This window comes from Anopheles stephensi, chromosome 3 (assembly GCF_013141755.1).
Source record: "Anopheles stephensi strain Indian chromosome 3, UCI_ANSTEP_V1.0, whole genome shotgun sequence".
Classification (NCBI taxonomy): Eukaryota; Metazoa; Arthropoda; class Insecta; order Diptera; family Culicidae; genus Anopheles; species Anopheles stephensi.
In genome coordinates this window covers 47,500,702-47,513,835 of record NC_050203.1, presented here as the reverse complement: position 1 = coordinate 47,513,835, position 13,134 = coordinate 47,500,702, and the positions used below count along the sequence as shown (strand labels likewise).

Genomic DNA, 13,134 nt, shown 5'->3' with positions numbered 1-13,134 from the left:
CCGACACCCGGCAAAGGTGGGGTTGATTATTTTTGTAAACATCATCCCGTTGCTTTTAGCTGATCCCAGGGGTAATTTCCGGCTAATGGATGCTTTCGCATAAGCTCCATTTTGTATCGTTTCAGTTTTTTTTCTCGTTTCTGTTTTGGTCGTCAGTGATGGCAAAGTGAATGAGCCTGCAGAAGGTGTCTCCTCGCCATAAAATACCATTTTCGTACTTTTTCCGTTAAAATGAGAACCTTTTGAAAACATCCGGTCCGTCACGAGTACAGTCTTCACCTTCACCTTCGTGCATTTTAATAAACTGGCCCAAAACGGGGCTACACATGTTCAACTTGGGGCCCACACACACACACACGTGGGGAAGGCTCAAAAACACCCATGCAAACAGTGCGCGCATCAAATTGCTGTAGCTTTTCAGCAACGAGGCGTTGCTCAAAGAAGGTTTCCCATGTCAACCGAACGAACATTGAGCTCCGAATACTCTTGCTCTTGCAACGTTGTCCATTCGCAAAGCTCTCAGACCGAGTCCTCTGCCGATCCGGTACGGTGTAGAGCTCCCAAGCCCACAGCCCGATACGATTCGTCGCTACTGTCGTCAACCATAGTATGCCCCTGATTTTTAATTACTTTGCATAGTTGCATAGCGAGAAGGATGCGATCCCGCTGACTGTCGCGCGCCGCCGCCTGGAGGTGTGCGGGTGTTACAGCGTTACGCAAACTTCATAAAACTAGAAAAGATAACATCTTACACTGCCATGGCATGAGGCTGTCGGTGGGATGCTGGCGTGAAAAATTGCCTGCTCACAATAACGCTCTTTGGTCGGTGCGGATCCGATAGTGTTTGGCGTGCTGCTGAAACGGCTAAAAACGACTGACTCAAGAGCTGAAACTGTCAAGTGCTAAGCTTTTGTGCACTTCCGGTATTATGTAAGGGTGCAACAACAACGCGGGAGGAGAAGGAGGAGGGGAGGGAAGGGGATTGAAAATGGCTGGGCCCCATTTACTAAAGCGCACACTGGAGGCGTGCAATTCAAATTTAAAAGACAGTTGTGATTAAACAGCAACAGTGCATCGCTTCACTATGATTAAAATGGAAAGGTCAGATATGAAGCATGGCTCTGAAGATGTATTCTATTCGGGATTAGATGTCCATAAGACACAACAATATGCTTAGTAAGAGCAGCATCTCCTGCAGCAGATTAATGAGTCTTGATAAAATGCTTATACAAAGGAATCGGTTAATATGTTCTTGTCCATGGTCCATACATATTTTCAAACAATTCAACGTAATGCACTCCCACAACACTCCCCACCCCACACAATTGCGTTAGTTTTAAGACTCCAACAAAAGTGTTCTGATTTGCCGTACAAACTGCTACCACCCATGCCGCTCTGGAATCTGGTGTAAGGAAACATATTTCCTCGTCCGTCAACCCCATGCAATGCTACTAGTGTTTTGTTACTATTGGCCCATCTTCTCCCGGCATTAGTGCCTGGGTGCCTGTTGGGGAAAGCGTATTCCGCACCAGGCACAAGAGCTAGTCCAAGTTGGCATTTTCCAGCTTTTAAACACAATAACCCACCGGCAGCAACTCTACACCGTCGGTCGGTACTTCACTTCACTCGGTTGACAAGCAGCATGGCAGCCGAGAGTGCATAGTGCGTGTAACCCCATCTCCGCCCACAGTGTGCACAGGAATTCTTTTGATGCACTTTTCCTGCTCGGCGTTCCAGATTTTCAACCGATTTCTGCTGGGAGTAGGAAATAGGCACACCGGGGAAGATTTTACTTCCGGCTCTCGGAGATCGCTCCGCTTTGTGTTAGTTCCGCTCGGTAGGATACACGATGTGCACGATGAACAAGCAGTTTAATAGCAGCTTTGGGGATGGATGAGGGGGTACCTCGAGGGTCGCAAGAGGTCCCTAAGTGACATTCGAACAACTAACATTACGGGTGCTTCTATACCGTGTGTGTCTAGTCTTGCTGTGCCATTGACAGTACAACACCTTCAATGGAGTATTAATGTAGAGCCTCTGGCAAGTGTCTCATCCTACCCTCAAATCTGAAGCATTTCATTGAACTGTTTTTTTCCACAGAATAGAACTATCATTCTTTTATTCGTAGTATATTTGTGTAACCTCTGTATACAAATTATAGACCAATTGGTGTTCAATAATTCCTATGCTCTTTATAGAAACAGTTTGCAGCAGCATCTCTCACCCGAAGCACGTGTCGTGTTATTGCATTTTCTACCGAGCGAATATTTTCCAGAACAACCAACAGCACAACGCAATCCCACTGCCCACATACTAATTTTCCATCAAGTACAAGTTTTCCACTCCGTCCCATAAACCAACCAACCGGTGCATTTCTTCTCGAAGCTCCCCGGCGCCAATCAGTCTACCAGTTTTGCATTTAGTTGTAATGAGGTACCGGCCTTGTCGGTGGCCCGCCCGCTGAATCTATTCTCGTTCTACTCCGTTGGGGGATTTTGCACGACGAGCCATATGGAAATGCAATTCCATTTCCACTCCGACTCACATCACATAAAGCCAGCCAGCAGCAGCTGCAGTATCACCACCACCAGCTTCAATTGCATCCAATGAGCCACTCTATAGCTTTGAGTGTGTGCGCGTGTGGTTCCCACTTGATATGCGGCCCCTTTGCTTCCTCTCTATACACCGCCATTCGTGATAATGGTACTCCGATGATTTACAAAGCGATAGATAAACGAATGCGCATCATCGAGCCCCTCGATAATCGATTGCGCGAACGCGAATTGAAATGTTCGGCTGGAATTGAAACATCGAACGTCGGCTGCTGCAGCTCTTAATTATCGCAAGCGTCGGCGGCGGTCGGAATATGGTTCCGACCGTAAACAGCTCCCGCGATGGTGTGGTGCATTCATTCATTTGCAGGCCCCATAATCGGCACGGGACCGCAATGGGATTAACCTGCCGGCCGGATCGCATTTGGCCGGAAGCGGGAAACGCGGCGAACTATTAATTACTTGCCGAAATCAAACATTTATCAACAAGCACCGGATGTTTGTGGGTGGCACTGTTCCGGGTGGAGCTTTAAAGCACAATTCCCTCTGCACGCTGCACCAGTTCTGCAATCGCCCAGGTGATGCAGAAAAATGGGCGAGATTGTGATGGGAGAGAATTAAAAAATTAATTATCTCATTGTGGTCAACGCACGCTAAACCCGTCGGCAAATAAACTGCCACGAACCCTATTACACGGGGCCCGTTTGTTTGGATCACTTTTTGATTAATCATATTATTTGTAATCCGTCAGATCAATGATTTACTACTCAAAGCTGTCTGATGATTATCGCCCGCAGTCGAGCCAGGCCAGGATAGGTTATGATCTGTCAACAATGCAGATGTCACTGCAGATTACGTAGAAGTGAGGGGTTTTTTATGCTATATCTTGCTTAATTTGTTGAGAATGTGTTTGAGTTTAATTGAGTGAAATATTATTTAACCTGCACAAGTTAAAGAGAGTGTGCCGACTAATTACAGCAGTTAATCCGACTATTGTTAGCGATGTGATGCTTGCACGTATAAAGCGAGCTGTTCCAACATCGAAACGGTTCATGCACATGAGACAATATCAATCGAATGCGATCAATAACAAACCTTTGTGTCGTACCAAATCACTACCCACTTTATCCAGGAAATATGTACAATTTTCCTTTCATTGAAAGACAAAATCCGTTTCGTTCTTTTCTTTGATCTTCTTTTTAAAGGAATTATTATCTAAAGACATGTGTGAGAGAATCGTACATACACTAAGCAAAATAAGAATCCCCTTTTCAATATTTTCAAAATTTACTTGTCGCCTTGTCTATTTCCGGTTTAGAATATTAATAGTTTTAAGCCTTTCTGAATCATTGTTTGGAAAACCGTTTACATGTAAGTCGAACCATTCATGAAAAGGGGCGCGAAATAAAAATAGCACCACTCTGACTTTTGGTCAACAGATGCCTATATTACAACCAGTAACCAAATTAAACTTTTTTTTAAATGTACAAGAAGTGAATGTACGAGTAATTATCCCAAATTATTTTAATATGGCATTTGTATGTGACCATAATATTTTTTTCTGTGATACAAAGCTCGATCAGCTCGATCTAACTTGCCCAATTGTTTGCTGTTTATATTAATCCGATAAGATAGAAAGGATAGCTTTAAAGTTTTGTAATGGCTAACGAACCGTAGAACGTACTTACATTCAAAATACATTAAAATGCTCTGTTAAAATCATGCTTCAGTCAGTTTAGGGCTATGAATCGCGTCATTTTCCTGCTACTATACGAAGTCTGAACAAGACTCACCATGGAGATACACTCCGATTTATCCCAAGCCTCGTTGAGACTCTAGCCAAGGGAAGCTTCTACTTAAATAAAAAAGCTCCCAAAATTATCAGTCTCCCAGTATCAGTGTTTCAAATCATATCAGAATCGAGTTCTTCACGCAGATCTTGCCAAAAATGTTGCCAGATATCTATCTAAACTATCCAGATTGAAAATTACTTTATCGATAAAGACCAAATATTCATATTCATCTTACGAGAGAATCAGTTTTTAGGCGACATTGAACTAATTCGAGTTAGGACGCTAGACTGACATAGACTCCGAGGTCGCTCCAAGTGCTCGTTGTTTGACAGGATGTATGTTGCACGAGTCTCGAGGGTCTCCTGACACTGCAAATCTTCACGAATCAAGGATGCTGATCTTTTCCGGTTCACTAATGTTCTACAAATATCCGCTTATATACTGTGTGATTGTTTAGCATCTTCTCCCACGTTTTACTGTGTACTTTTACCAAAATAATATAATTTTTTTTTTCAAGAACTTGTTGTACTTCTTTGGGAGTTTTAAACGATTTATGCCGAAGAGATGTTTAATGAGGTGTCTTCTTTTTCTCCTTTTCCTAACAACTTGTTAGGTCATGCCCGACATTTCTGGCTCACTAAAATTAATGATACCACGTATTGGGATAGTCAGCCCTCACTACGAAGGAACGCGGTCCAGAAGGGATTTGAATCCCAGTCGTGCCGTATGAAGATCGGCGCCATTGTCGCCTATACCACCGGTCCACCCCGGTTAATTAGAAGTATATTTAGACTTTTATCTTTCCTAAGAACTTATCATACTGCCTTCGACTTATTTCTACAAAATGAGCAGAAAACTAAGGTTTCGTAGGCAACTTTTTGTATAATACCACTGTTTAAATTTTTATTTCGGTCAGTGTATAACTAAACATTTTATACTATAAATTTTCTATGTATAAAAACTTTATAACCCGGTACATTTATCAACTTCTATCCCGTAAAAGCAATAGATTGTTTTATCTTCAGTTTCAGCAACGCTTCCACCCAGCTATTCCGAACTTTACTTTCGTCCTTAATTGTATCGTTTGTTGTTAGTATTATGCTCTTAGAGCTTTCATCCTCGTATATCTGCACACTCTTTGATCTACCTTCGTTTGATATTTAACATCCGGAGGCATTTTGAGGCTTAAGCGCTCTTCACTTCGCCTTCGTCTGGCATCTCTTGCGAGCACGCGCTGCACATGCACCGCATAAAATGAGAAAACTTATGGTTTATTGTTCGCTTTTAGTGTAGGAAGAAAAAAATGCAACTGAAGTTCATTAAAAAAAAATACTCCTTACCTGAGCTCTACTCGAAAGGCAATCTTGTCCAACGCAACTTATCGAATAAACTCTGAGCTTATTTGCTATTACTGGAAAGATGTTGCAGTAATTTTCCAGGGTAAAATTTGAATTCCTTTTCCTTCCAAAGCTTCCAATTGAATCACCGAGAGTGATGAGATGTTGATAAGCATCATATTCGGTCACTGTTGTCAACCGAGAGGGCACGTACAAGGACACACATACAGGTGTTACCTTCCGTTTGCCTTTCACAGGAAGGACCGCAAGGAAGGAAGTGTAAAGCTACTTGTATTCGGTACACATTGCATATGAAATGCCCGGTTCTAGCTACTTTATAACCCTGCCTGCGATGAGTATAAAGGTTGATTGGGTTTTGAGTTTGTGACCGTCGAGTGTATCGAGAGAGAGTGAGAGAGAGAGCCTTACCTCGCCGAGATGCATACTTGAGTTGATTTTTCTTTGCTGCTTCGTCAACTGTGCCCGTTCCATTTACGATACGGCAAACCTTCCTGATTCAATCTAGGGTGGACGAGTGCAGTCCTGAATAAAAAATACTTTCACCGATATAAAAGTGCTTTAGAAAGTAGAACTTTGAAAGAAAGTCGATCCTCTTTAGCCGATCGGCAGGGGGTGAAAATGATGGTGGTGAGGACAGCTTTGAGTGGTGAAAGCAATAGGCCAAAGGCGGTGGGGAAGTATCCTTAGTCACGGGTCAACCGGGTTGTGCGAAACGCTAAACTGCGGATGAAAATCTGCAGCAGCTCAATTGGCACCTTGTAGAGGAACTCAAGAGTGTGTTACGGCTCCGTATATATATATATAAAGCATCAATCGGGAACTGGATTTAAGAGTGCCTTTTTATGAACTTTACACAAACATAGCTCTTTATAGCGGGTTCTAAAAGGTGATGCAGAAGTTTTACATTTTTCTAGTTATTTAGGATTATAGATCAACTTATTCCACTCAAAATTATGATTCAAAGGAATATTATTGATAGCTCAAACATTTGTTGCAGTTATTTGAAGTTAATTGCTCTAAATTTAACAAACAAATTAACAAACTGGTTAACATGATGCACCATTTCCATTGCCTGCATCAAAAGCTACAGATCAAATGGTTTCATCGGCACGCTTGACCGAGCTTACGGCGAAACAATAGAACCACTAGACTAACAGAGTACGTTTGGTTCTTTAAAGAAGATAGTACCATGGAATGATTCTGACGGCTGCAAAGAATGGAGCAAAAATGCAGCAAAAAAATGCAACCGGCGTAAACCTACCAACCCTTCCGTTGCTTACCGCTGGTTACGGTCCAAATGTAGGCTTACATCTTGTTTAACTTTTCCTATCTTCTGAAGCTTATCCCAACTTTCTCCTGCAGAGTTGCGGTCACGCCGGTAACAAACCGTTGCTCTAACGAAGCATCTTGCCCAGAAAAACCAATTCCGTCGGTGCATCCTTGGTCGAGTGGACCGGTGATCACCGATCCGGAGCGGAGGCCATTCTCTTCTGTCTACGTCCCTTTTGATATTCTAATAAACTTTCCGCCCAAGATCAGAGTTCAGAGTTTGTGGCTGAACTTACGCGCTGCAAGGTACTAGGACGTTGCAAACGCATCGCTAGTGGACCGCTCGAGACGGTCATTCTTGTCGTACGACCAATCTCGAGCAGCTACGTTTATTGCCTGCGCGTAGGCTCCTACGTAGCTCCGACGAGTCAGACGGACACGTCCGTTGGAGAATAGCCAGACTGATTCGCGATGCTCAAATTAAGTTTCGCCTTGACGACGACGGCGATGACGAGGATGACAACGGTTCTGCTGCACGAGCATCGGTGCTTTCCGTTGGGCAAAGTTTTCGGCAAAACCTCGCGATCATCACCCAGAAACCCCCGGCTTCCGACCTGGCCCTGGCTTCGAGGCAGCCGTGCGCGACGCGGTCAATGAAGTGGAAGGCATTTTCTGAGATTCGCTTGCAAACCTTTGGGCCGGTGGGCCCTTTTGCTGCCCGAAAACGCAAAACCCCATTCACCCGAATCCCAAGCGCTGCAGGAGGCGCTGCAGAGGATATCCGCGAGTTAAACGACCTGTAAGATGTTGCGCTGATGGAATTGAATTATAATACTTTATGTATTATGAAAGCGTAATGAAGATCGACACGGGACGAAGCCGCGCGCCGCCGCGTACCTTCGATCTGTGCGCTGGAAGTCCCACGAAGCTTATGGGTTGGTTCACTGGCGGATAACAAGAGTCTGCTGGGAACTAACTTAATCACCGCTTAGTGTGTCGTTAGCCGCTTAAAGTTTGTACAGAAGCGTGTGAAGAAAGAAACGTTTCGCTAATGAAATCCTTTCATATCCTTTAGCGGTACGCCACGCGGCCATACGGTCCACCCGTATGATAAATCGGATTATTTTCGGGGGAGGGATTAATAGAAACCAGCAGGTCCGGGGGGTCATCATGGGAGCGCGAGGAAGGTTTTCTGTTGCGAAATTAATACAGCTAGTGTGTTTTGGTCCTTATCGAGCCGCTGTTTCGCAGATAAGCGAGACGAAGTTATTGGAGTTAATAGAACTTTAATGATTGGGTGATTGGATGGACAGGGAAAACTTTTTTTCTGTAACCCCAAAATACGGTTAAAATACGGAAATCTAAAGGTACTGTAGTTCGTTTGCTGTAACTCAACTTTTACAAAAGATAACAAATTTTTAATTAAATATTTTTCCGAGTAAACAGAGCATTGGATACATTCAAGAATTCCTTGAATCGCACCGCCAGCCCACAATGGTGAATGGGATAGGACGCGTTCCCGCTAAGTAAACTGAATATACCTGTCTGCGATGCTTTAACTTGCTGCTGAAAACTTACTCCCATTTCATGCCCGCGGCATTGACATGAAACCGCACACATCATCAACTCATCACTTCATCAACTCGAAAATACGTAACCACTAACGAGACGCAAGTTAGGGTTGAAAGGGACAACTCTCGAGCGTGTTATAGGAGTCGCATGAAAGCTAAACTTGCTACTGTTTAAACTTTTACTAACTATTTGATTTTAGTGCGTAATTTAAAAATCTGGTACCCTTTACATTAGCAACCATTACATCGCCGAAAAATTCGCACACACCACTACAGACAGTTCGTAAAATACGTGATTCAGTTCGTTTGCGTTGTGATTCTAATACGTCCAAGTGTCGGTTTTGTGTGGGGTCCCGCAGTGATTAATTAACCTTTCTTTCGAATTAAAACAATCGGTGCGCACTGTGCTAAGTGAGCTGGTTCGCTCGAACCGGTCGCTGTCCTGCGACCGGAATCGTACATCCCGGGCCACGGGCATGCCAACTGAAGGTGCCCCTCAGCAGTGTGGAGCCGGTGGTCGGGTCGGTGTGAGAAAAGTTTCGTGAATACTTTATTAACCTGCTCCACAATCCATTTCCGTGTTTGCCTCGCGTGACGTGACTCTTCTTCACCCGAAGGGGAATAGCTAGCGTTTGCACGCAAAATCCCTCAACAAATCCCGCATCTTCTGCAGCAAACTCCATCCACAGGCCGCGGCAAGCTTTCTTTCAACGTGCAGTGAAAAACGAGTGGAACTGTTTTAAATGTTTTTTAAAAATTCATTACTCCGGATCGTTGCCGTTGCACTACTGGTGGTAAGTACTGCTCGACCGACGCTCGGATGCTGCCGCTGCTGCTGCTGCTGCTGAGAGACGGTGGGATTTGAGAAGATTTCTGGTTTCGGGTTTTGAACAACAAAGCCTTGTAGGATTGCTGCTTCCAGCTAGACGTTGGCCGGCCGGACTCGACTTCTCGGAATGCCACGCTGAGGCTGATATATCAGGCTCATGAGTATTATTTCTCTTTATTCAGTTCGCTCAGCCATCGGTGAAAAATACCCCGAAGCGAAGCAAAAAGGGGCAAACGCTTCCTCTGCCCGGCATCTTCACGAGCGGAAACGGAAGTAAACAGGACGACCGATGATGCTGTGGAACGCCGCCAAACTTTAAGCTGTGGTAAACCGGCTACCCATGGCGCTTCATGGCGTAGTCACACCCAGCAGGAAAAGTATCAGCAATAGCAATCAGGCTGTTAGTTGTTGCACTAGTGGTGGCCGCAAAACAGTGTGTTCTGTGTGTGTGTGGGTGTGTGTGTTTTTCATCATAAGGCATTTTCGTTCTTAATTATTCCGCTTAGCTTACCGTTTGCTCGGTGTGGGAGTGTGAAAAAAGGGAATAATTAAGTGATTTTCTTGCATGACATCGGCATGACAGATACAATTTCAAGGTGGAAGAGAGAAGGAACGGGTCGGGCATGAGAGAAGCAAATTTTCTATAAGTTCCTTTGTGAATAGTTTTAATGCCAGGGCCACAGTTTGGGAATTTGCATTTGATTAGCGTAATTAAATATTGCCAAGCGATACTGGAAGGGTGATCTCGCTTAAAAGTTTAAATTGATCGATGCTAGCAAGTTTGGCTCAGTAAATTAAAGATTTTCATTTGCCTTTTGTCGTTTCTAGTTAGTTTAATGTTTAAAAGAGAAGAATTTCGATTTAAAATAAAATTTGGTATGAGTTTCAGAGCTTCAGAGGGGCGGCCCAATGACTGAGACGATAACGGCACAGGTTTTGACACAGCAGGATCGGAGATCGAATCTCAGAGCTTTTATATTCTTTTTTAATTTTAGAATATTTTCATTATTTAATAAATTTCCTTTCATTTTAAAAAATTGTGCAAACCTGTGCAATAGAAAATTAAATAGAGAGAAGGTTATACTTGCTGCAAAGCCACAAGGAAAAACTCCCGAAGCATCGTACTCACTCCCTATATATAAGCAGAAATAACCCATTTAATGTGAAACGGAGCAAATGTTAATCAGCAGCTCCGAAGGAATACATGCTCTTAAAGTATGGATGACGACAATCACCCGCAGCACTTGCCATCACCGTTCCCTCTTACAGACCACACTGGCAGAAGTGTAGCGAGGAGTGAGTTGGTGGCTCCGTTAATAAGGCTCTCCGACAGATACGTTCGATTGAGAAACGCCCGCATCTTTGCACGCCATTCCGCCTTCGAGGTGACAAAATCCGGTCCAGCGGAAGGTAGCTCCAGCTGCCTGTGTAATGGGATCGTTGGAGAAAATTAAAAGCAAACACAGTTTTCTTAAGACTTGAAAGGATGAAAGAAGCTGGTGCTTAGCTGGTGGCACGCTCGTTCTTCTGCTCGTGTAGCTATCGGTGGTTTCGAGTTAAAATGGTCGCCGGCCAGAAAAGGAACACAAGCAGCTGTCTACATATAGCCTCAGCAACGTGATCTAAGGTTTGATGGTAGCTGAAAGACTTTGAAATCTTTGAGTGTGGCCTATTTTTTCCCCTCACGGATCAAAGACGCTATTCTTTTAAAATGTGCCATTTTGGTTTGACCCTCTAAGTGAAATGAGGGCTGGACGATACGCTGTTGTATGTGTTCAACGCACAGCTTCCAAAATGTTTTGCCCTGCGAGAAGAAAGTTTTCCATTTTTACCTGGAACCGTTTTTTTCCAGCAAAGGAACAAATTTGTTCTCCATTTCGCACGAAAGTATCCAGCAGCTAGTAGCACCGTATAATGGAATGCTCTATTCCTGCAGATAAACAGCAAATAGATTGATCTCAGTTTTAAAGCACCATTTTCAATTTGCCACCTGCTGGCACGGACGAAGGTGTCTCTGCGTGGTTTGTGTTCATTTTACCCGGACACAACGAGTCCGTGCATGAGCCTCCGTTTTTCTCAAAATCTTAACCGGATGGGGAATTTCACTACCCACTCCTACTATTACTATTCGCGCTGCAAATGACATGTGTGTTGATTTATTTCTTCCGCAGGCCGTTCACAACAGTGGCGTTATATCGGGCACGTTCATGAACAATGGCGCCGTCCGGTGCGGAATGACCGTTTGCCGTCCCATTTCCGGTATCTACACGAAGACCAACCCGAACAATGGCTACGTCCACGTGGCGACCATTCCGTCCGGTGCATCCAACATCACGATAACGGAACTACAGAACAGCCAGAACTATCTAGGTAAGCGAACTCACACACACACGTAAACATCTTTTTATCCTCACACTCGATCGTATAGAGAAAGAAAAATGCATACACCAACGGAAGGTGTGGAAAGCGATGCTAATGCGGAAATGCTGCGGTCACATGGTCCTAGCAAAAGACAGCTACTAATGAAGTAGAAGAGACCGAGCGCAACAAGACAGCAGCAACACTATGCTAATGCATTTTAATCGGCCTTGAAATGGCCCACCTCTGGTTCCTACCTGCCTCCCTTCGCACCGTCTGGTTTTCTCACTTGGGCTACCTCCGGAAAATCGCCCCATATCTGCATGCTTACTTAAGAGGGTATTAAATATGTGTTTATTTTTAGTTTATTACATTCCTTTGGTCAGCTAATATGCGGTCTCCCGCGTATGGGCAAGAGGACCGAACGAGAAGCTGGGCCGTTTTTCCGTAAATGAAAACGATGAAAGCATCCAAACGCCCTGGCCTAATGGAAACGGTTCGCGCCACTTCATGGCAGCACTCCTAATGCGCGCTGGGAGCGTTAATGTAACACGCGTTTCCCTTCACACCGTTGCGATACACGTGCGTTCTGTGCATCTTTTTCGTTCGGATTACGTTTCGGTTTCGAACTTCGAATGCCAGTGAATAGAACTTTCTTACCTTTGCTGCACGGACGGACCGTCTAAGTACACCGGTCCGACTGTTGTGGTTGATTTAGCCAGAAGAAAAGAACCCATCACTGGGTGCTGGGTAGATTTATGAGCCGTTAGACGCCGCTTGCTGACAATATGGCAGAACGCACTCACAATCCCACCGGGTTCCCGAACCCACGATGGTCGGCCCCCGTTACGACAGAGTATTTCGTGCATTAAATCGGGGTGAAAGCGACACACACACAGTCTGACAGGGTGTTGCTATTTGCAGGTGTGCCGATTTGCTGCCATTTCCATATGCACCGGCATACCGTTGCTGCTACCATGAGCGCACCCGAGATCTGTCATCGTTTGTAACTAATGCGACACTTCTTTTCACACGCGCGCTCTGCAGCATTATATGCTACCTTCCGTTCTGTGTCCGTCCGGTTGCTGGCCTGTGCGGGGTCGAGTTCATCGTTTTTCGTTCTTGGGATTGTGGGGGGGAGAGGGGGGGGGCGATGGAGACACATTTCAGTGGCAACCACCGATGCATCTGTAGCGTCTGCCAGTGTTCGGGTGGTGCCAGTGGGCGAAAGCTTGTGAATAAATAAAACGAACACTGAAGAATCTTGTTTTTGCGTGCCCGGTAAAGATCCTCGTCTTCTACAGTGCTTTGGGATGCACATAATGCCCTTCGTCCTTGATATACTTATGACAGATGAACAGGTTTCATGAATGATGGCAACCCACATGGTCGAGCTTGTCGCTC

At 44.7% G+C, this 13,134-nt stretch overlaps 1 protein-coding gene across 2 annotated transcripts in view; it reads left to right on the top strand.

Moving 5' to 3' along the window:
- The window catches only part of LOC118512435 (thrombospondin type-1 domain-containing protein 4), an 86,492-nt gene that overhangs the window by 66,780 nt on the left and 6,578 nt on the right, over positions 1-13,134 (top strand). For both annotated transcript variants that reach the window (XM_036056896.1, XM_036056897.1), the window contains exon 8: positions 11,544-11,742. In XM_036056896.1, the coding sequence (XP_035912789.1) occupies positions 11,544-11,742 (199 nt within the window). The remainder of the gene's footprint in view (positions 1-11,543; positions 11,743-13,134) is intronic.